Genomic DNA, 23,502 nt, shown 5'->3' on the forward strand with positions numbered 1-23,502 from the left:
CATGGCAGCCCAACACAATATTGGAGGTGTATTGGCGGAGTGTGTGTAAGTCCTCCAGTGTCAGAATGGCTTTCTCTGTGGCTCCGACTGGACTGAGTGCGTGAGAGGCAACGGAAGATCATTAAGGCGGTTTCCGCAACACCCTCCAGCTTTCTACGCACTAACCTTGGACTGAGCTCAAATGGGATTTATGTAAAATAACTCCAGCAAGACTAACTTGATGCTGAATTGTGGTCAGTTTCAAGAGCTATTTTTGAAGACATAAAGTGTTAGAAGACATCCCCTTTATTTATTACTCGCCAAGCAGGTCACATGAACACAGCTGGAACAGTCCTCACTTGTAAATTTTCCAACACACAAAGGAATGAACACGTTTCTTAAAAGCTACTGGCAAGTGCAGTATTACATATATATATATATATATATATATATATATATATATATATATATATAATATGTGATATTATATTTAAAATAAATGAAACAGCAATTAATGTCATCACTCACAAGGATAGATTATTTTTGACCTACATCAACATACTTTAAAAATTTCAATATACAATGAGTCCAAGTACTTTATTTGTGCTGTGCTAACTCCTTTATTTGTGCTGTAGACTGAAAAGATTTGGGTTTGATATCAAAATATTAGAAACAGAAACTAATACTTGGATGTTTATTTTCTGGTTTGATAAACAATGAAACAATGTGGGGGTGCAAGGTGGCGCAACTGCCTGGAGCGTTGGCCTCACAGTTCTGAGGACTGGGGTTCAAATCACAGCACCACCTGTGTGGAATTAGCATGTTCTCCCTGTGCCTGCGTGGGTTTTCGCTGGGCACTTTGGTTTCCTCCCATATCCCAAAAATATACATTAACTGGAGACTCTAAATTGCCCAGTTGAGACTAGAGACTGTTGTCTGCCTGTCTCCATGTGCCCCGCGATTGGCTTGCAACCATTTCAGGGTGTACCCTGCCTCCTGCCCGATGATAGTTGGGTAGGCTCCAGCACTCCCATGACCCTTGTAAGGATAAGCGGCTCAGAAAATGGTTGGCTAGATGGATAAACAATGTGGCCACAATTTCCAGCTACTTGCTGGGAAAAACTCACAGATTCACAGTTCTCTACACATTTTTGGACGTCTGTAATGCCCTATGATAGGGCTGGCTGATGGGGAATAAACAGAGTACAGTATTCAAGGAAGTATGATGAAGTGATGAATCTTGACTTTTGTAAGATCTTTGTATGTCCGTGAGGGGACAAGTGAAGTCCATGTTGTTAGCGGAGGTTATGGAGAGTTGTTGTTTTTGCTGTGCTGTCTCTCTATTAATAACATAAAGCCAACAAATGACAGGCCTAGTTATTGTATTACAATTGTTATGTTGGCAAGAAGGAAGGTTTCACAATCTAAGTTTCTAAGAGATGAAAAAAATATTGAATAAATCTTTGCTGAGGTGATGGAAAGGCCAAAGTTTTGAGCACAAAATCTAATCATGATCCCAAACATTCAAGCTCATCTGCAAAACACTGCGCCAGTTACGTTCTGGCTTGTGTTGGCAACGAGTATTTTTGCAAAAGCTCATTCATCTTCATCCTGCAACACTTGATAGAAGTAGCAAATTGAACTGAGGGGTCCTAAGAAACCTTTTGCCTGCCAATATAAAGAAAGCTGCAACCAAATGGATTGGGAGAGACTTTATAATCCAGCCCGATAATTGCTCAAAATACATTGCCGAAATAAAAATACTGATCACTAAGGCTATTATTATTGAACCACCAATATAAAGGATAAAGGTTTAAAAGTAAATTACCAGTACTTGACAATTTTATCTCTGTCAGCATTCAGTGGTTGGTGGAGATCAACCGTGAACCTAATGGATCCCACTTCCCACACACGGGATTCCGTCAACCATTAGAGGACAAGAAATGACCTCAGATCACATCCAATTAATTTTTCTGAAATTTGTTGAGCGATGTGGCATGTGTTACACATAATAAAAAGTAGACAAAATAACAGCCGTTCCGAAGAACTATCAGGACTGAAAATGTGTGGCAGCTGTACAAGGAAAACTATGTCACACTGCGTGACTTTGATAGGACAGTTCGACAAGACAAGCACACCTTTTCATCTTGATTTAAGAGAGAGGAATTTGTAGCTCGATAAAAAATAAATAACTGAAAAAAATGTTGGTGACGGAGATAAAACGGAAAAAAAGAAAAAATAGGTTTAACTTGAAAGAGAATGTGAAAGCGAAGAACAGGTTTGGTTGGAAAACTAAGAAAGAGAAGCACTGTGGATTTTTTTAAGCTATTCTCAGTGGAATACACAACCAATAGAGATGCAACAAGACAGTGCTCAGCCAAGAAGAACATATTGACACTGTCTCTTTTCCGTATTTCGATCATCAAGCTTGAGGGGACTTGCCTAATATAAATACACAATTTAAATTTTTAAATAAGTATTTATAGTTGCAATACACAACTTGATCAGAACCTGGATGAACCCGGAAAAAGAAAAAAAAACCATGTGGAGTGGGAAATTGAAATATCAAAATAAGAGTGCGTGGGAGGAAGTGTAGGTCAGGAAAGGGAGTGGGCATCAGCCTAGTCTGTTTGCCACATTCTCTTTGGCTGTGAGGGTTAATGCAAGGCTGCAAAAGGCAAGGTGAAATGAATTTGCAATGACTCGTGGCTGGCAACTACATTCGCCGAGCAACTTGTCTTCAGAACACAGCTTTTAGACTGCTCTATAACAGGTTTTGATCGAGTCCAATGTTTATCAACTCATGTATTGTAAACCATTAATGTGATTTGTTGCAGTGACAAGAGAAATAAATAGCTGAAGTGTGTTGTGGAGTTTATGTTAGGAATGTGGCTGCTAGCATCTGCCGATTGGTGGTGTAGATCCCAAGGCTTGAATGCAGACTCCCACTCCGCCTCCTTCCCACATTTTTTTAACTGCTCTGTCTCTCTCTTTAGTCAGGTACATTTTGCTTAGGTTCCTTCAACTTAGTCACCATCTTAAACACCCATGTGCACTTGCTTCGACTTTTAATTGATAAAAAATGTTTTTCACAACAAACATTCTGACTTTTGCCGCAGCGGTGGTCTGGCAACAAACTGGATACTGTTGTGATGAAGTGAGTGTGTTTTCTTGTAGGGTTCAACAACATTTTTTTCAAACTGAGAGGTATTTCTTTGGTACTGGTTAATACAAAGTTCTTCCAGTCTGAAAAACATAAAATAAAACATTTGCCCATCTTATCTTTAATGCTCTGTTATTAAATCATTATGTACATTGTTCATCATTCATAGTCAAGTCCTGCTCAGACATAGGGTGTAAGGCCTATCATTGAAAATGAAGCCATTACTATTAAAGAAACTTCGTAAAATAGATGGCATCATGAAGAAAGAACATTACATGGAGATATTCAGGCAAAATCTCAAGACATCAGTTGGGAAGCTAAAACTTGGGCGCAAATGGGTCAGCAAAATGGACAATAACCCAAAACAGCGCGAGATTAGCGCTTCAGTTCAAAGCAAATGCTACTCAATAATAAGGAAATTTCTTGCTTCAAGTACTACCTTTAGGAATGGAAGGTTGTTATAGAAGAGATAAAGGATACTGTCACTGCTACTGCTTACAATAACAGGTATCATAATCAATGGTATCATTGCCAATACTGTAGATGACCACTGCATGGTGCATGACATCCTCCATATGTTTTCCTCAACCATCATTAAAACTCTTCAGTAAAGTCAGTAATAGTGAGTTGCCTCACAATATCTGGTTTGGCTTATTTTTTGTGTGTGTATCAACACTATGTATGCCAAAATGTGTTTCATCACCCTTTCTGGGTGGAAAAAACATCCTACTTCGTCAAATATTAGCTTCCGTGTAAAGCTCAAAATAGCATAATGTGTAACCCAAGTAGGTTACCAATAGTGTACTAAAAAAAGTGTGAAAGCAATTAGTAGCTCTTGTGTCTTCCTTGTCAATGTCTTCTTTTAAACAAAACCAGGAGGCAGTAAACACAAAAATAATCAGGCTGTTTTTGTTCAGACTTTGCCCCTTTCTAACCAATCTATTTTTTATAAGGTTATGCTATTAGATTATTGTGCAGTCTGAGGTGTGTTAAGAGTGAATTTGTCCCAATAACGGGGTTCGAAATGGGCCGAGGCTGTCAATCCAAAATATTTAAATTCAATATTTAGGACCAAACATCTTAATGTGTGTGGGAAGAGCTAGCTACAAGCGGGTACAGAAAGACCCCCTTCATTTTTTCACCCATATTGCAGCCATTTAGTAAAATCAATTAAGTTCATTTATTTTCTTCATTAATTAAAAACAGCACCCCACAAAAACTGAAATATCACACAGCCATAACCAGTTAGGCCCTTTGCTGAGACTCATAATTAACTCGGGTGCTGTCAATTTCCTCTGATCATCCTTGAGATGGTTCTACAACTTCATTGGAGTCCAGCTGTGTTTGAATATACTGATTGGACTTGATTTGGAAAGCCACACCCCTGTGTATATAAAATCTGACAGCTCACAGTTCATGACAGAGCAAATGTGAATCAGGAGGTCAAAAGAACAGGTTGAAGAGCTCAGAGACAGAATTGGGCCAAGGCACAGATTCCTTTTTCGAGATCAGCATCAGAAGAGAATATTATTTGGTTGGTGTTCTGTGTTGAGAAAATCGGAGCACACCACTCATTGTATGGACAAAACTGTGAAATGTCAGATTTTTTGTTAGTTCTACATTTGGATTCTGTAGCAAATAAACCATCTTTTAAGACTTGAAAAATCCTTTTGTATGTAACAGGCTTAATTGAATAGGTTCCACAAGAGACGTCAAGCATGTTACTAGCCTTATTTTGACAGTTGGGAATGAGATAATAATGCACGTTACAGGAAAAAAGATACAATATTTTATCGTCAAAGTTGACCCACATCTAGATTGCAGTACTTTTAAAAACAACAGATGAATACCAAAGAATGCTTCAAGATGAACAAATTTCGTCAACAGATTCAGTCAACAATCAATTCAGTTATAAAAGGGATAGAAAACGTTAGGTAGCCAACCAAAATGTGGAACTTTGAAAAGATTTTAATTAAGAAAAATACAGAGTTGTATCTTGAGTTGATTGGGAAAAAGTGATATACTGTTAGTGACGTTGACAGGAATTAACCGAAATGCATTTAAAACATCACAGGACTAAATTCTCTATATAATAGTGGTCCCTGAAGAAAATGGGGGGGCTGTTTAGCTTTTGAGAGTCACTCACCCTTGGCTGCCAGTTTTCATATTGCTTCTGCAGGTTGGCCCCAATGGTCTCCAGGGCTTTCTGTGGACTCATCGACAGAGGATCTGACAAACACAATTTAAAACACTTTAACGCCTTTAACATACATGGTCTTTCAGAACAAAGGTGGACAAAATATATCAATATTTTCATAACGATTGGATGTCAAACAGTACAAAAATGATTCACTAAAAGTAAACAATAATGGATAAAATCAAGGATCAACAAAGAAATAACTACTACACATGGGTTTTAATGCAATGCGGATATGGGCAGCAATAATTTTAGGGAAAAATTTTTTTAGAAAAAAGTAAAGATTGGGATGTACACAGTTGTTTAACGGAGTAAATTGATGGAAGTAAATCAATAAGGCATTTTATGACTGAAGCCTGTTTTGTTAGCGAAATGAAAAAGGCACCTGTGAGTGGGCAGCATGTTACACCAGCTCCGCTAATTTTCTCTGGCATTTTTACTTTTCCCCCTCATTTGTAATTTCATGTTCATTGTGTATCGTGCTTACCCATTTTGGATCTTTTTGGCTGTGATATTCTTCAGCGAATGTGTGTGCCTTCACTAACAGCCAGACTTTTCTCTGTTGTTTTACATTTCCCACCCTTTCTGCATCATGCTGGGCCATTTGAACTTTTGCAGCCTTTTGAGCGTGGTAATTTAATGAGCAGAAAATATCGACACTGTTGGACTTTTATCCTTTGTCTACAATGGTACAATCGGGAAGAGCATTGCCCCAAAATGGAGCCAACTGAGATCCAAACACCAAAGAATGCATCCCGGATAAGATATAGAGAGGGACTGAAATTAAGTATAGTGAAGCAAGAGAGTGGACTGAAAGGGCCAGGACAAATGAACCAATAAAGCTAGGTGCGCGTTAATCACCAACAGACAAAATATTCGAAAACTGTTGTTGTCTGTTTCCGTTCAAACTCAGATTGTAGCAAGCGATGGGTAATTTCATCTGTGCTGTAATCGCAAAATTAATTTCGGTGTCTCAGCCATAGACATTTATGACTTCTGGCCCCTCATACTGGTCCTTGTAGACTTCAATCTTAGTCTTCTCTACCCTCTCCAGCTTCATAGAGCATGTGCAATAAGGGAGGATGAAACTCTTACCCTCCTGTAGTAAATACCAATGTAAAGAGGGCACTTAGTATTTTGATTGTAAAATAATATTTTATGTTATGTATTATTGTATTACTATTATAATTAGTCTTTTATCTTCTATGTACAGCACTTTGCTACAGCAGTGGTTGTTAAAGTGTTCTCGAAAGAGTTATTCAAAATGCAAAATGTTTGTACTTACATAAAACTTGGTTTTATTTTTGCAAAGGCGAAAAAAAACTTGGTTGTAAACTGCGTGTGCAAGTTCATTTGGATCGACCTACATGCCTTATGGTCACAGAGTCCGCATGTACTGGTAGCACACTACTACATAGTATTGTATAATGTCCTTTCTTTGAAGAAACGCTTCGTTCTGGAATATGCTGCAAAATATTATTAGATTTTACATAAACTGTGTTTTTCCATGGCCAGTTTGAACCTGTAATACCTTTGGAACCAGTAAAGGCAGGAAAAGAAAAATAAAAAATGAGCAAACCCCTTAAGTAAGGCACATGTCTATCCACTTCATTTCATTGTCATTATTTCACACATTGGTTTTCCTTAATTTCAAAATAAAACTCACCAATCCAGCACTCCAATCTGGCGCAGGGTGATGTCTTGACCACATCTGGAGGGTCCACTCCAACATTAAGACACAACACCAGCGCTACACTCACAGTCTTCATCTGTGGGGGAACGGCATAACATTAATCTTACAAACAGATTGCGAATTGCAATCGTTTTGATCGCACAGGGCACAGAAGATTGGTAGCCTACTGAACAATCTTAAATAAATACCTTTTCTGAGATGAAATAGTGCGCCACAATTACCTTGATTTTTGATGTCACATATTAATACACAAGAAATAGTGACAACGACAGAGCCACAAAATAGTTTGTCGGTGGAACTTTGTTGTGGAAGATAAGATGCTTATTAAAATCGCATGCTACAGCGACATCACAATCTATTGTTAATTTTTGGAGGAAGTGTTTTGCATCCACTCAAGTATTTTTTTAGTTGTAAAAGGGAAGAGTAATTGATTAGCACAGGAGTTCACAACTACTCAAGTTTTGAATACAGATCTAAAACATGATATGGTGCTGTTTTTCTTCAGCTAAAACTAGGGCATTTGTCAAGTCGGAGGGAATTATGAACAGTTCCATATAACATTAGGTCTTAGCACAAAAGTCCCAGGCTTCAACTACAAAGAAAAAAAAAAAGGTCAGGAAACAGAAACCATAACATCTGAACCTTATCTGGGGTTCATCAGAAGCTCTTTAAATGGTGGCACATATGTGATGACTCCCATTTAACATTTGAATGTTTGCATTGAAGACATCCATGGTTATAAGGGTGTGCACACTTGTGCAACCACATTATTGGTGTTGTTTATTTTGAATTCCCTCCTTCAAATGATTTTTTTTCTTTTTTTCCCAGCTGAGTTGCACAGGTTATAGGAAAAAATTTAAGAAAAAAAAATTGAAGTAATACTTGGGTTCTCATTTGTATCCCCCTCAAAAAGTGTAATTTAAAAGCATGTTTTGAGGTCCACTGGGAATTATTATGCTCAGAGTTTTAAATGAAAATGAAATGAAGGCAAATGCAGTATCTAATATGAAGAATATCAGACATTATTTACATATACTGTTCTAATCAGCCTACAGCTATGAAATTACTCGTCATCTGTTCATCTATTTGTTTTTTGCTTATCCATAATGGATCATCCTGGCGGTGACCCAAGAGTCTCTTTTACCAGCAACACTTCTCCAGTTCTGTACGGAGAATCCCTAACAAATCCCAAGACAGATGGGCAATATAATCCAACCATCTAAAATCAAACTACCACAGTATAATACAACAGCTCGGCACCAAATCTTTACTTCAATTTTTATTGCCTGGTCTTTGAGTGTAGGTAATTTGTGGTACTGAATTTACACTGTATTCTTTACTTTGTCATTCAAATGGGAGGGACCAACATATTGCCCCAGCTTGTGTGCCATTAAAAGTACAAACGCTAATGAAGTAACCGGTTCCAAACAGACCATTCACCGAATCCAACTATGGAAACTTGTATGCTGCAAATACATTTTCTCAAGCAACGGTGTCTTCAGAAAACAATACACACAAACCTGCACTAGTCGATTGATCTACCGTTAGTAGCTCCTATAATGATATTGTCATTGAATAAAATTACCATGAAGAGGTACATTTTCCAAATTGTTATGCACAACAGTATAGAAAACAAATTAAAAATGCAGAACATAGAAATCATGGAAAATAGTAATCGTAATATTTATCTATTTAAAAAAAATAATCATTTCAATTTACCAATCACGTTCCATGTAAACATCTGAACAACTGTTGATTCCACTGAACTTGTAAGTCTGTGGATAGTTTTGTCTTAATTGAGGATGCAAAAATCACCCCAAATGACACTGCTTGGAGGTATACTGACCACGACCCTCTAAATCTTCCTTTTAGGGATGTGCCACAGGTTGGTTCTCAAATCGGTTTGAGGTCACAGGCTTAAGGTAGCCACAAAATGTGTTTTTCTCCCTTCATACCCAGAGTTATAAAGCTTCAATTTATTGCAGAAAAGACAATTTTTTTCTGTACTACGGGAGGAAATTGTTAAAAAAAAACATGCATTTTGCAAGAATCACTTTGAGACCTTCACAATCCCTGAAAGGGAACTACTAACTAATTACAAAACATCACTTCGATAACTCCTTTCCAACAGTTCAGGCTTGAAAGACCAACCATGCAGAACGCCATCCCTCTGGACCATCACAAGTACACCAGCAGGGCATTCATAGGTTAGTACAATTTTTTTAAGGGTCTCTCGGCAAATATCAGTATTTTGTTTCTAAATATATTAATAATGTTTGAAGTGGTGAAAACATATGCAAAGGCTTATAAAAAAAGGGCAGAAGTGTTTAGATACTGAATAGCTTAAAGTTCTTTTTCACCCTTTAAATTTTCCTGATTTTGTGAGCAGGTCTAAAACACAGCCCGGTGACACCAGAAGTCTGGTGCATATATATTGTTCATATTATAGGTACATATATAGAAACATATACTGTATGTGTGTTTGAAACACAAATTAGCTGCCGTCAACCACAGAGAGACAGTTGGGTTTGCAATGTGGAGTATTCCGGAATCCTGAATCGAGACAATCTCCAGCGAGGTGAGTGTGCGAACTACGGTAGTCATGTGACTCTGGTCGTCCACCTTTGCCAATTACAATATGACACATACACAGAGTGCCAAGTGACCTTTTGCAAATAGCGATGCAGCCTCAGTATAATACGAAGACCTAAGAAGAGTGTTTATGTACATGATGTGTGTGTGTGGTGGACTGTTGTGCTGTCACGAAAGGTTATGACCGGTGTTGTCGCTTAGGTAATTAAGGTGGACTTCACTTTCTCATTGACTATAAAAGGTTATTGTGCAAGTGGGACATAGCAGGACACAAAACATGCACATAACACATTCGCAGCATTACAGTACCTCAAGCATATTTGACCTACTCAACTACCATTTTGCCTACCTGCATGCTATTTCATGAACTTATTCTGTGCAAAATGAACTGATCTCCAAGTGTACTGCTCCCAATGTACTACCCGTTTTATATTACAAAGATGTTACCTCCAGATCAGCATCCCAACATCCTCTTGAAAAAATTTGATATTTGCCAATGCTTGTCCCATGCCCAGACCAAAATGGGTGGAGTAAGTTCAGAAATGGCATCCGATGTAAAAAAAAAACAAAAAAACAGTACCAAACAAATCATGCAACCCACGATAGGGAAAAGCCAAAAGTCCTATTCGATTCCTCTTTTCCTCATTAATGTTGCGGGTATGCTAGTTATTTCTCCCCTATATATTCGGGAACCAAAATATGATTTGAATTAAAAAATGTCTTTGTAACGATATCAATGAATCAAATACAAGCCCAGGGAGTCAGTTCATTAAAACACCAAAAAAAGCCAACCCTTCTGCGATATTCTGGTGGGATGAATATGCACTTCTGTTAAGTCTTCAATAAGCAGGAGAGAAAGAAATAGAGTATTTCCTGACTGGTCAAGGTCTCTTTGAAAAAACATAAAATCCAACAAAAAACCAAAACAATATTGCCAGTGGTGTGAATGGTCCCAAATATCTTAGTATAGTATAGTATCGTGCAGTAGAGTAATAATATAGTATAGTATACAAATTAATATGCTGGTCATGATTTTATCAGATCTGCTTTCGCAGAAATAAGAGCATTTTAACACAAATGATTTCAGTTCATGTTAATGCAAGACTACTTAGGTTCTACATTTATCATTTCAATGGACTATGTAAATTTTTTCCGGTGCCTATTCAAAAAGAAGCCTGACGATAAAAAATGCAGAGAGCATGACTTCTATTCATAATGTAAGAGTAACGAAACATTTATGTTAGTATCTTGTAGCAATCATGTGTCGAACCTCCATTGCACAGAGAGCTTTAGAGACCATGGCAGGTTTGGCCTTTAAAATACAAAACCTGAAATGACAGCAGCCTTTAGAGACATAGTAATGTCCAATCCACAAAGAGAGGAAAAAAATGCTACTGACAAAGGTAAAATGTCAAAGACTCAGTTTTCATAACAGTAACCAATGTGTTTGTCTAAAAAGTCAAAAATGTTATACAAGTAGCAGCCCAGTATATTCTGGGTAAATGTGAAATTACATTGGTTTTAATCATAACTGTGATCCAGTCAGATCAATTAAAAGAAAAAATGCTTTCTGAGAAGTTTTTTTTCCCCACCCAAGCATCTGATGCATGTAATTTATAATATTCAAATAGTACAAGATAGTCATTTGTATTTGAATCGTGCAGATGAACAGGGCATGGTCTTGCTTTGCTTTTTAACTTCCACATCACAAAGAGACAGGAAAAAAAAGGTTGATTTCTGAAGAAAGGAGGATTGTAACTAAGGAATACCTTTGATAGTTTATACAAATGGTAAAAAGGCCAACAGTCAACTACAACTGAAAAAAGATGAAAACCAATTTGGATAGTAATGATTCTTTAAAAGAATAATGATTATCAGATCACTTATTAAAGTAATCTTTATATGGAAATATTGGGGAAAAGGGAAAACTTAAGTCATGGGATGATATATTGTGAAAGATTGTTATGAGAAGGGTAAAGGCCTGAACATCTTGAGATTATATTAAAAGGATGCTAAAAGGTATTGAATAATCAATCAATCCCAAAAGACGAACCAGAGAAATGTCAAAATTATGTTTGTGCAAATGAGTGAGTGGATGGCTCCTTTTGGGGTTATCAAGTTTGAATATTATGAGAGGCCACACATATTCTTTTTACATTCATTGAACTTGCCCATGGAAGACCATTTTTATATATTTTTTCAGAATAAATTGTGCTTCTAGAAATAATAGGGATACACAATAACTGCTTTTTCTACGGCTGACAAATACTTTGCTGCTTCTCCAAATCGATACTGATTCAATTTTTTAAGGTTTTACATCGAGGGCCTTCCCAATTTACAGGACAACGGACCCCTCCCCCCCTCGCCCCTCCACTGCCCCTGGTGGCCAAACTATACACATAAGAATGAGCAACACAATGGCTACTTAAATATGATATCATTGGCAAATTTAACTATTAATAATTATTCTTACTAATTATCCTGTCACTTTATTTTAATAATTATTAGTGTTTTTTTTATAAAAGTACAACACTGTAGAGTGCTATTTTTCTTAGTAAGAAATGTAACAAAAAATGAGTTTCTGATTTACAAATCAATTTTCAATTATTTCAATAGGGAAAGATGATTGAAAATACACTGTATGAATGTTTTATGTTCAAATGTGGTCACAGAACGAATTCTAAGTCCAGGTAAGGCACCAATCAAACTCCAAGGGGTTTGACGTACATTTTCTTGCAACTGAACGTGTCCACACAGATGCTTGAGGACACTGCATGTGACAGCCAACACAAAAACGCTTATCATAAATGACAGCAGTCCTAAACCTATTAATAATTGCACGGGACTCTCGGAAACTTCACAGGCATTCTCTTCTGCTGTCTTTTAACAGTCCTATCACACACCACCTTTAGATTAGCCATAATCAATAGCCCTCAATTATCCCATTTCAGAGGGTTGTAATACATAAAGCTTATTGAAAAGGCAGAGCACATCGATCTCCCTCTGGTACGTGATTGCAATATGTGAGCAACTGGTTGGCAGAATTCAGTGGCATTAAGGATTATGAAATTCACACATTTGTGCATTTTGTTCTTCAACCTATTTTCTATTATTTACAGAAAAACTCTTGTACCCATAATTATGGGCAGGGAGAAGAGGGGGGGAAAAAAAAAAAAATCGGGTAATTTTTTTTTATATTTTAGTTAGTATTATATTTATTAAACAGAATATATGTGCGTGAATGACAGGGACGGATGAGGAAGAGTGAAGGCCCAAGGAGAAGAAATAGTGAGGGTGGACGACTTCAAATACTTGGGGTCAACAATACAAAGCAAAGGAGAGTGTGGTAAGGAAGTGAAGAAACGGGTTCAAGTGGGGTGGAACAGTTGGCGGAAGGTGTCTGGTGCAGCCAAAGTTGGATGTTTTGGAGACAAGGTTTGAGAGACCAGACATCGATGGTTTGGACATGTTCAGAGGCGAGAGAGTGAGTATGTTGGTAGAAGGGTGCTGAGGATGGAGCTGCCAGGCAAAAGAGAGAGAGGAAGACCAAAAAAAAGGTTGATGGATGTTGTGAGGGAGGACTTGAGGACAGTGCGTGTTAGAGAGGAGGATGCACAAGATAGGCTAAGATGGAAAAATATGACACGCTATGCCGACCCCTAACGGGACAAGCCAAAAGAGAAAGAAGAAGTTAGTGTTATATTTTTTTGTTTAGTAGCATCTCTTAATACGAAACAAACAGCTGCGGTCAGCAATGACCATGCCGAAAAAACAAACTATGTAGTCTTTTCAATCAAACTTCTATGGCGAAAGGCTGTTGTGTCTTTAGGCGGACATTCAGCTGCACACACTAGCTCATCCAATTACAGCTCTAACAGCAATTGAGTTAGATTTGTGTTTGACAGTCAGCAGGAGAGATTAGATGGGATGGCGCTGTCCATGTCCGCTTTGTCTCATTATATTTTTGTCAAAAGAAAAACGGAACTCGGTTTCAAAGCCAGTGGAATATGCAACAACAATTAAGCTGGACATAGTTGAACCTATCTATGACCTGACATTCGTGTTGTCACTGTGTGAATCCTGCAGTTTTGAATAAACAAACACCAAAGTGGATCAATGCTAACCCTGAGCTTTGCTGTGCAGTCAGATGTTCATTGTTTTACACTGGACAGCATTGCAACAGTAATTCTTCATCATCAAAAGAATTCTTGACCTGAAATGATAGATCCGTGTTGCGATACTTTAACTGGACTTTACAAGATATACTACACTAGAGATACCCTTCTGCAGTTGTCATTTTCCTCTGATAAATTGTTGAAAAATACGCTGAAATCCTATGTGACAAAGTTTTACATATTGTGACTTTTTATGTCAAGGTCCAAGTTTGTTTGCAATCATTGGAGCTGTGTCATACTATTTTCACTCGAATTGCATGCTAGGAAAGAGGTACAAAAACAATCCTTACCTAAACATATTTTGCTTGTCAAAACAAAATCAAAATGTCTGTCTTCCATCAGATGATTTAATACATGCTATTATGTGCTACTGTTTTTTTTTATCTCTTTTGTTTGATTTTATTTTACCTTTCACTGTCTTTATCTTTTTTTTTTTTTACATAAAAATAATTGCTCTTATTTGCTTTGGTTATTTTATTTTGTAATTTAATTAGATTATTTTTATAAACTTCTTATGAACTAATAACTTTTGTAAAGTTCCTCACTAAATGATAGGAAGATCTTACTTCCTTATTTATTTCTTTTTGCACATTTGCATTTTATCGTGATGTGTAAATGCCCATGCACAACATGTGCGTGTGTGTGGGCATGTGTGTGTGTTTGTCTGTGCTTGTGTGTGCATCTGCATGGAAGATTTAGTCTGTTTTTTTCTGATATATAGCACTATGTCGGCGGCATGGTGACTCAGCTGGAAATTGTTGGCCTCACAGTTCTGAGGTCCCAGTTTCGATCCCGGGCCCGCCTGTGTGGAGTTTGCATGTTATCCCGTGCCTGCGTGGGTTTCCTCCGGTTTCCTCCCACATTCCAAAAACATGCAACATTAATTGGACACTCTAAATTGCCCGTACGTGTGATTGTGAGTGTGGCTGTTTGTCTCAATGTACCCCGCGATTGCCTGGCAACCAGTTCAGGGTGTACCCTGTCTCCTGTCTGTTGACAGCTGGGTTAGGCTCCACCACTACCGTGACCCTCGTGAGGATAAGCGGCTAAAAAAAAAAATGGATGGATGGATGGATGGATGATGGATGGATGGATGGATGGATGGATGGATGGATGGATGGATGGATGGATGGCAATATGTGCTGCATTTCACATGCACGAAAAGAGCTATAAAAATGGTTTGATTGATTGATGTATGGACAGATCTCATTGTTAACTGGGTGAAGAAGCTAGGTGTTATTGATAATGAGAATTAAATAAAGTGTTTAGAATTGAAGCAATTATTAACAGTTTGAAATGTTCTGTTTTACCTATAAATTGTTTTACCCTTTGGGACCTGTTAATATTTAAATTTTCAGGTTTTTGAGCAATTAGGTTTGAACCAACGGGTTTGGCCAAAATATTCCACAAATGCAACACTTAAAAAAAGATATCAAGGCTGCAACTCTGTTATATACATTAGAAATGGATCAGTCAATACTGTCTAATGAACTGTGGACATTGAATCCAAGTAAAGATGCAGAAGATAATGCAGTACAGATCCTACAGTCAAAAATCTACAATCTATTCTCATGCCATTGTCCAAAATGACTTAATTGTGTGGCATTGTTAACCTAAATAAAATATGTCGATACCATCATCAGAATCAGAATCAGCTTAATTTGGCCAGGTGTGTAAAAAAACACCCAAGGAATTTTTCTCCAGCAGACGATGCTGCCCTGGTACAACATACAGAACAAAGAACAACAAAGCAGCAAGAACAAAAAAATCATTTTTATATATAGGAACTATTCCTTATAAAAGTCGTGTAGAATGAAAAATCTTTTTCTTTTAGAACAGGTATGAGATAAGTGTGTCAACGTCCCACATTGTAATTATTTTTAGTCATAACCTCACATAATCCACATTTTTCACTCGTAAAATATAAATCCATAAAGCCCAAAGCCAATGCAGCCGAAGTTTACATTCTGCATGTTTTCAGGTCAAGCTCTGAGCTCAGAGGCCAACACTGCACCATGTTCAATCTGAGTGCTGGACAGAAAAGAGATACAAAAACAACTATGACATGCAGGCTTTCTACTGTGCAGGACATAAATGTGTAGATATCTACACGTTCACAACAATGTCTCAGTCTTAAGGATTATAAAAGTTGAGTAATCTTTTGTAAATTAATAACATGGCAATAAACAGCATAGCAATGTCAAGACAACTGCCATCTTATGCTACAGACCTGACTTTCTTCTATTGCTGAAACCATACAGCGATTATATGGCAAACTCAATAACCACACATATAACACGGAGTGCAAGACAAAGAGCATAACTGCAAGCAAGCAGGCACACACCTCAAACTTTAGCTGTTGGGACGACGGGGGAGGAAAAAAAAAAGAATTTTTAAACAGTAGGTAATGTAATTGCTCATGCTTTTACCATCCGCTGTGAAAGCCATGCATTTTGTGTTTATGCGAACACGTCTTCAACAGCAGAATCTGAATGCCAGTTGCAGGCAACACACAAGTCTTTCACTGCACCCTCCCTCATTGTCTTAAATTACTTCAAATTGTGACCAGGCCAGAACTGTATAATGAACAGGCAAGAGCAGCTGAGAAGGAATGACACTCCACGTGGAACATTTATTATCACAGTGTAATGAAGTAATGAGTGTAATGAATGTCTAAGTAACCTCCTATAACCTCTAGAACAGTCTTGCATCGATCTATTTTATTCTTCATTTACCGAGCATGTGCTCATCTAAATAGAACAGAGTACCTTGCCATTGTTGTGTGAAGGGAAAAAACAGAAATGTCCACCAATGAGTGGGTCACCGCCATGAAATCATGAGTCATGAAAGCCTATTTCAGCTCTTCTATACTCCTAAACAAATCCTAACATTTCAAATCAAGACAAACCATATAGTAGTTGCTTTATGCAGAGGGACATTAAAATGAAAATGTGACACCACTCACATTTAAAAAATGTACGGGTGTGGTCAGTCATGCCCGCAGATATAAAGTTAGTGGTGTGGTCCACCAGTCAAGCCTGCAGATATAAAGTTGCGGGTGTATGTTCTGTTTGTAATTATGAGTGTACCCCTTTAAGAGCGGAGGGGGACGGTGTCAGGTAAACTCGGAAGTAGAAGTAGACTGAGCAGTAGCTTGTTGTTAGCGACCATGTGCTTCCGTGTTAAAAAAAAAAAAAAAAGAAAAGACATCAGGCTGTGGTTCACTGCGCTGGATCGTTTTTTATGTGCGCTGAGTGTGTGCGACAAGTGAGCAATTGCACAGTGGGATAGAGAGAACATTGGTCAAGACTACACAAAATAAGCGACGTCTTTCAATATCGATTTCTATTTATCTATTTCTACTCGTAACAAATTTTAGGCACAGGATTTTTCGTGCTTGACTGCGGATTCAGGAGTGCGATGGCCCGCCGGCGCATACGAGCCTGTTAAATCACAGTGAATGTTTATTTATGAATATGTGGCATTACTTATCATACGGATAATATTCGGAGTTGTGAGGTATTAACATTGGATCAGACTACAAGACAAGTTTGATCATTTTACGATTGTCGGACTACTGCCATTACAATCACTGGGCTTTATCCTGTCAAATCAACACTGTCAGAGAGGCAGAATCACAAAACATGTCAGCAGTCAACACGACCCAGTACACCTGGTATCATTAACAACAGCAAGGTATTTTATTGTCTTGGTAAAAACAAAAAGTGGAAAAGCGTGATATCGTCCCCATTACTCGGGAGTGCACTACCCTTTCAAGAAGCGCTTAGGGTATGTTCACATACTTTAATACAACATGGCTCAAAAGCAGGCCGAACAAGCTAGTGCGAGCAATAATGTTTGTATGTAATAAAGCTGGTGTTCTGTCCTTTGTGCATCAAAGCTTTGGTAAACATTGCCTCGTAAGCGTGAATACTGTAAATATTGCCAATGGCGTCCAAGTATATTGACAACAGCGAGCAAAGAGACGAAACACCGGTGAAATTGATCTGGTTTGACCGAGGCAAAAGAGGAAACCATGCCCGAACATTCTACGCTTCGTGTGGTTTGTATCATCAGTGAATTTAAATATGACAAATTAAGGGCAGCACTCATCCCTCATTGTCCTCAACACCTCAGCAACCCACCTGATAAAGAATTCAATAATGTGCTAAATGCATCTGCAAATATTAGCCATATGTTTAAAATCTCTACAGAATCCAGTTGAAATTAAAGCCCTTTTCCAACCAACTATTAACCAATAATGTATTGTACTAACTACAACAAAACTACACCTGGGTTCCAACTGGACCACTGTAAGTTGACCACAAATTCGATCTTTAATCACTTAAACTTGGGGAAAAAAGATGTGGATCAGTGAATCGAATGGATGCGTTCACATTATGATTCCTGTGAAAGTACTTACTTCCCTCAAAAAGTCATCTTGATCTATGGCATACAGCTAAAATGCTTGACATTCAAGTACATTTCACAACTAGAGCCAAAAAGGTAGCCACCCAAAACTACAACAAACCACTTCCAAGGTACACGAGTTGTGGTGGAAAATAGTTACTAATCCACCAACTTTTCTTTTCATTTCTACTGCATTTTTAGGCCAAAAGAAGTACCATAATATCTTAAGTATAAAGCCCACCCTCAAAGTTGACCTAAAAAAAAAAAAAAAAAAAAAAAAAAAAAAAACAGGAAAACCCTTCTGCCAATGTACAATGCGCACCACCAATTTGCCACTACCCATATGCTGAGAAAATTAGGAATGATCTGTATTTATATTTTGTTGGGTTTGTACTTGTATTGTTGTAAAACGAGCATTTAAATTGCGTGGGCTCTCCCGTTTTTTTTTTAATGTCCCCATGACGCTCGCATTAAATAGTTTGAGCTCACGTTGTTTTGATACCCACTTGAAGCCATTGAGGCGAGCTATCATTGTTTTGGACTGCGGCGCGACTTCTGGGTTTGCGGCATCATCAGCACAAGTGATGACATTTCTTTAAAAAGCAGCTGCACTAGCCTTTGTAGTTGACATTTTTGTCTTGGATTAAGTTTAAACAAACTCATGGGTAGTCGTTTCTGATCTTTCGTGCAGGAGCAACAAGCATGTTACGCTAACAATCAGCTCTGAGAGCTCAGGTTAGGGGCACACATTAGCGTAATATATATAAATGTGTAAGATAAGACATCGAATAGCATATCAAAATGTATATGTATACATTTTTTACCACGCTATTTACCTGTATATGACTATACAATGTGGTTTTATTTCTTATTTTTCATCCATATCTAAATATAATGCGCGCTATTAACTTTTTAAAAATATTTTGGGAAATATTTGCGCATTATTTTCGAGAAATTACAGCAATACCATAATAATGGGATTGTAACCATTCATTACAATTTCCTTTTTTATCACTTTATTCAACAACACAACAGCCCTGGAAAGTAGACAAAGCCAGAAGCAAGTGTGGAAAATATGGGTCACAGATGCAATGCACAGCAGTAACGGGTAGAGAAAGAAGCAGAAAAACTGCTGACTGGAAGCACCCAATAGTATTGGCGATCCTAAAGCACCTTGGACTCACCTTATGGCACTCCAGAGAGTCAAACCCACCATTCAGGGGAACTAGTAAACTGGCCCAAGATGAGTGACACTATAGAATGCTGCCAATTTGATGAAGATGAACCAAAGCTTAAACCCAGATCAGCAGGGTAAGCTGATCGGAAGGTAACCACAACATATAGCCTGGTAATGAACCAACTTGCAATTGAGGATCAAATATTAAACAACACTACACATCAGACAAGAAGAAAATCAGAAATTCATCATTTAAGTGAAGAAATTAAGGCACTCAACAAAAGGTCGTACAGGACTCCATTTGATAAAAGAGAAGGCATCAACAATCTTATCAGTCAACTCCCGATAAACCCCTATCAATTGACCAGGACACTATTAGGTAGTGGTAACTTTTTTTTTTCCCCTCTCTCCACAAAATCTGTTTTTTCCTCCTCTGTGGCATCTGTACCTCAAAGCATGTCCCTGCTAATACACACCGTTTACTGATCATTTGAACAACAAAGAGAGGAGCTAGTTTCCAAAAGAGGCAGTTTCACCGGTCATTTGGAATGAGTTCAAGTTGACAGCAACAGACAATGGGCAAAAACCAGTCCAGTGCAAAGTATGTTCAAAAGCCACTGTAACCAAAGGGGGTAGCACAACCCAATTATTTCAACATTTGAAACTGAGACACACAGCAGCAGCAAACATTGCTTTGTACACGTCTCTGAAGAACACCAAAAGGGAGCCCAAAAACTCCCGCTGAGAACCAGACAAGATCAGCGGAACCATTCATCATAAATAAAAGCTAATGTTGTAGACAAGTTCATTTCCCTTGCCAAAAAACCTTACAAATGAATAAACCTAAAACGTACCTGGCATGTAGATACTATATTCAGGATTATGTTGACTTTTTCAGAGACAAATGGCAATTTTGTATTGAAGCTCCATATTTTTATTCATGCGATGTTTCAGTGAGAGTTTTGTTGTGAAATATTAATTTATCCATCCATTTTCTTAGACACGTATCCTCACAAGGGTCGCAGGAGTACTGGAGCCTATACCCGCTATCTTTGGGCAGGAGTCACAGTACACCCTGGACCGGTTGCCAGCCAATCGCAGGGCACATAAAGACAGACGACAGTCGCACTCACAATCACACCTATGGGCAATTTAGAGTCTCCAATTAGTAAGTGTGTTTGAGATATGACAAGGAAACCGTAGTACCCAGAGAAAATTGATGCAAACACCGAAAGAATGTGCAAACTCCACACAGGCGGGGCTGGGATTTGAACCCCAGTCCTCAGACCTGTGAGACCAATGCTCTAACCAGTTGCCCCACCGTGGCTCAAAGTTGGAACCTAATCACAGCAAACTTTGGTCACTTGTCAAACACACGGCACAAATCGACAAACATCCATTCGCACAAAGGCAATTTAAAGTTTCATTTTCCCAAACATGCCTGTTTAGAAAATGTGGAAGGAAGCAGGGGTGCCCAAAGAAAACTCACACAAAAAGCAAAGTCCGCACAGGCAGGCCTGAGCCCAAATTTGAACTCGGGAACTCTGGACTGTGAGGCAGACAGGCGAACCACTACTCCACAAAGCTACCTGAAGAAACACCCTGACAAATTTTACATACAAGAGCTGTAGGACAAGGAACCCCGACTGTCACACACCAGAACACAGGACAGATTTTAAGGGAAGAAAATGAGATATTTACTCTGTCCTTCATCCTCCAACTCTGCGCGAGGGCTTTGGATCCCTCGATCTTCTCTGAGTGCCGTTTCTTCATGAAGGCCAGGGGCAGCTCCCAGTCATTCATGTCTGCCTCCTCCTCAGCGAAGCCCACAGCTGGTGAGTGTAATAAGTCTGCATCCATTTTCATCAGGACCCTACAGAGGAGAACATATGTATGTCAGTAACACACTAACACTGTAGCTGAATTAGTAAAGTAAAATTCTATCCTTCCACTGTAAGTTTTTCAGATTCGAGTTCGGAGGAAATTTGGAGCCTGACCTAGAGGCTTGGATGGGAGTACAGAGCTAGAAAAGCGGCAGCTCAACAGTGTCACGCTCCTGGAGTAGTTTGTGAGACTTTGAGCCTCGCTTAAGGGCAGTCTTTAGACTGGGCTAATATAGGAGGAGCCAAGCAGGAGGTGGGAAAACACATACAGAAGCCCGCTTAGGACATTACTCAACTATATATAACTTAGTTGGATAAGCTTTCACAACTAAAATTGGCGAGAAAACAACATAAAAGTAAATTAAAGTAAATGCAGTAGCAATGCAATTGATCAACACAGTTAAACAGTTCAAATTCTCATTTTTCCTCACAACTAACAGCTTCCAGAATGTAGCCAAGCTGACTTGGGTCCCCACTGTGCAGAAATCTCTATTATCCAAAAGCACACACATTTTGAGACTACTCAGTAAATGGCCCAAACACAAGCGTTGAATCCAACCAAAATATTTGGAAGGATGCTCACTTTGTTCATTATAGCAGCCTTGTTGTCACACACGCAACCCCGCTTTGGTAAATACCAAGAATAAAACTGGGTTTGTCTCACAGGTGGGAATCTGCCACCAAACCAAATGTTAGCTAATCTCGCGAGCTTCATCTGACAGCCGAAAGACAAACAAATGATGAATTGACAGCGAAGCACGCAGATGTGTGCAGACCTCGGCGTGGAGGGACGATCTGCTCGGGCTGGGGAAGCTCTTCGTCTACGGACGATGACAGATACCGTAGCACAAACAATTCCGGTGAGAAAATTGTAAGACAGCGTCCACAGTCTGTACAGTATGTCAAAGCCGTCAAATCCGAGTTGAACCGGTGCGTGTTTGCAGGGGAATCTGTGGCTCCTCTCCCCACGGCTCTTCGCTATGGGAAGGGGCTGGAGACGAGGCCCATCTTCACACGGAGAGTCAGCCACAGCCACGCGAGCCACCACACACACTTAACGACGAGTCCACTCGTACGCTCCACTGCCAAAAGCCGGTGGCGATCAGGCAGTTTTGGGCACTGGATTTCACGAAAATCACACACAATCCTGAGAAATTCACCACAGAACCACTTCATCAGCACTCCTGCAAGGGCGCAGCCATCTTGAGTTTGACCCACAATGCACTGTTTGCGTGAGGCTGTCATCATACGTCACCACAGTTGTTCCCGCTCCACAGGCAGGGAAAGCCACAACCATGAAAAGTACACACTGTACGCCATTGGGTTTTAGTCGCCAGAATAAATGACGTGCCTACGTCGTGGCCATTTTAGAAAGGTCAACGTTGACATAGAAACCAATGCATGGAGAGTAAAATTAAGTCTTAACTTGCCCAATTCTAACCCTAAACACTATTTTTAAAAGGTAGTAACATATGTTATCATGTGAAATGGACTCCCACTTCCCTTGTCCCATTTGTACAGCATTTTATGCAACCACATGCAGCAGAATGTACTGCCATGTTTGCTTTTTTTTTTTTTTTTGTGGTGAAACATAAACAAATTGACATTACTTGCACCTTCCATCCATTTTCCAAACCCCTTATCTTCACTAGGGTCGTTGTTATTCCAGGTAAGGTCAGGCTTCAGGCGGGCTACACCCTGAACTGGTCGCCAGCTAGTCATAGGCATGTATAGACATACAACCATACACAATCCCATTCACACCTACAGACAATTTAGAGTCTTCAGTCAATCTTAGTTTCATGTTTTTTGAAATGTGGGAGAAGACCCACGCAGACATGGTGAATACATGGAAACTCCACAAAGGTGAGGCCAGATATGAATCTGATTTGAACCTCAGAACTGCTGTGATGCAGATGTGTTAACCATTCGCCCACCATGTCGCTAATATTATTATTTTGATCACTACCATGATGTTGTAGCACTAGTAGTAAAAGCAGCAGCCGTAGTAGCAGTAGTTCTAGTAGTAGTATTGTTGTTGTCAGTAATGTAAAAGGAGATGTCAATATTGATTTAACCCAACCCCAATACATTTTCCCGCGTGTCCAGATTTTGCATGCATTTGAAAATTCATTGTGACGCCCTAGTTTGAGTCCTCCAAGAGGCACAGCCTGCTCCTTTTCTTTGAATTCACAAACAATACCAACTAGACATCGAGTATAAGCACAGTACA

General features: G+C 38.9%; 1 protein-coding gene across 6 annotated transcripts in view; it reads right to left on the reverse strand.

Annotated features, from left to right (window-relative positions):
- The window catches only part of rptor (regulatory associated protein of MTOR, complex 1), a 128,564-nt gene extending 105,987 nt beyond the window's left edge, over positions 1-22,577 (reverse strand). The window contains exons 1-4 of one of the 6 annotated variants that reach the window (XM_061830278.1): positions 22,046-22,577; positions 21,088-21,259; positions 7,006-7,108; positions 5,289-5,371 (exon numbers count right to left, since the gene is read on the reverse strand). In XM_061830278.1, coding sequence (XP_061686262.1) covers positions 5,289-5,371; positions 7,006-7,108; positions 21,088-21,252 — 351 coding nt within the window. In that variant the 5' untranslated portion in view covers positions 21,253-21,259; positions 22,046-22,577. Of the gene's footprint in view, positions 1-5,288; positions 5,372-7,005; positions 7,109-21,087; positions 21,260-21,383; positions 21,473-22,045 lie in introns of those variants that run through there. The other 5 variants (XM_061830276.1, XM_061830280.1, XM_061830281.1 and 2 more) reach the window with 5 other exon arrangements.
- Positions 22,578-23,502: the final 925 nt, after the last annotated feature.

The sequence above is a fragment of the Syngnathoides biaculeatus genome, chromosome 9, assembly GCF_019802595.1.
Source record: "Syngnathoides biaculeatus isolate LvHL_M chromosome 9, ASM1980259v1, whole genome shotgun sequence".
In the NCBI taxonomy this organism is placed as follows: Eukaryota; Metazoa; Chordata; class Actinopteri; order Syngnathiformes; family Syngnathidae; genus Syngnathoides; species Syngnathoides biaculeatus.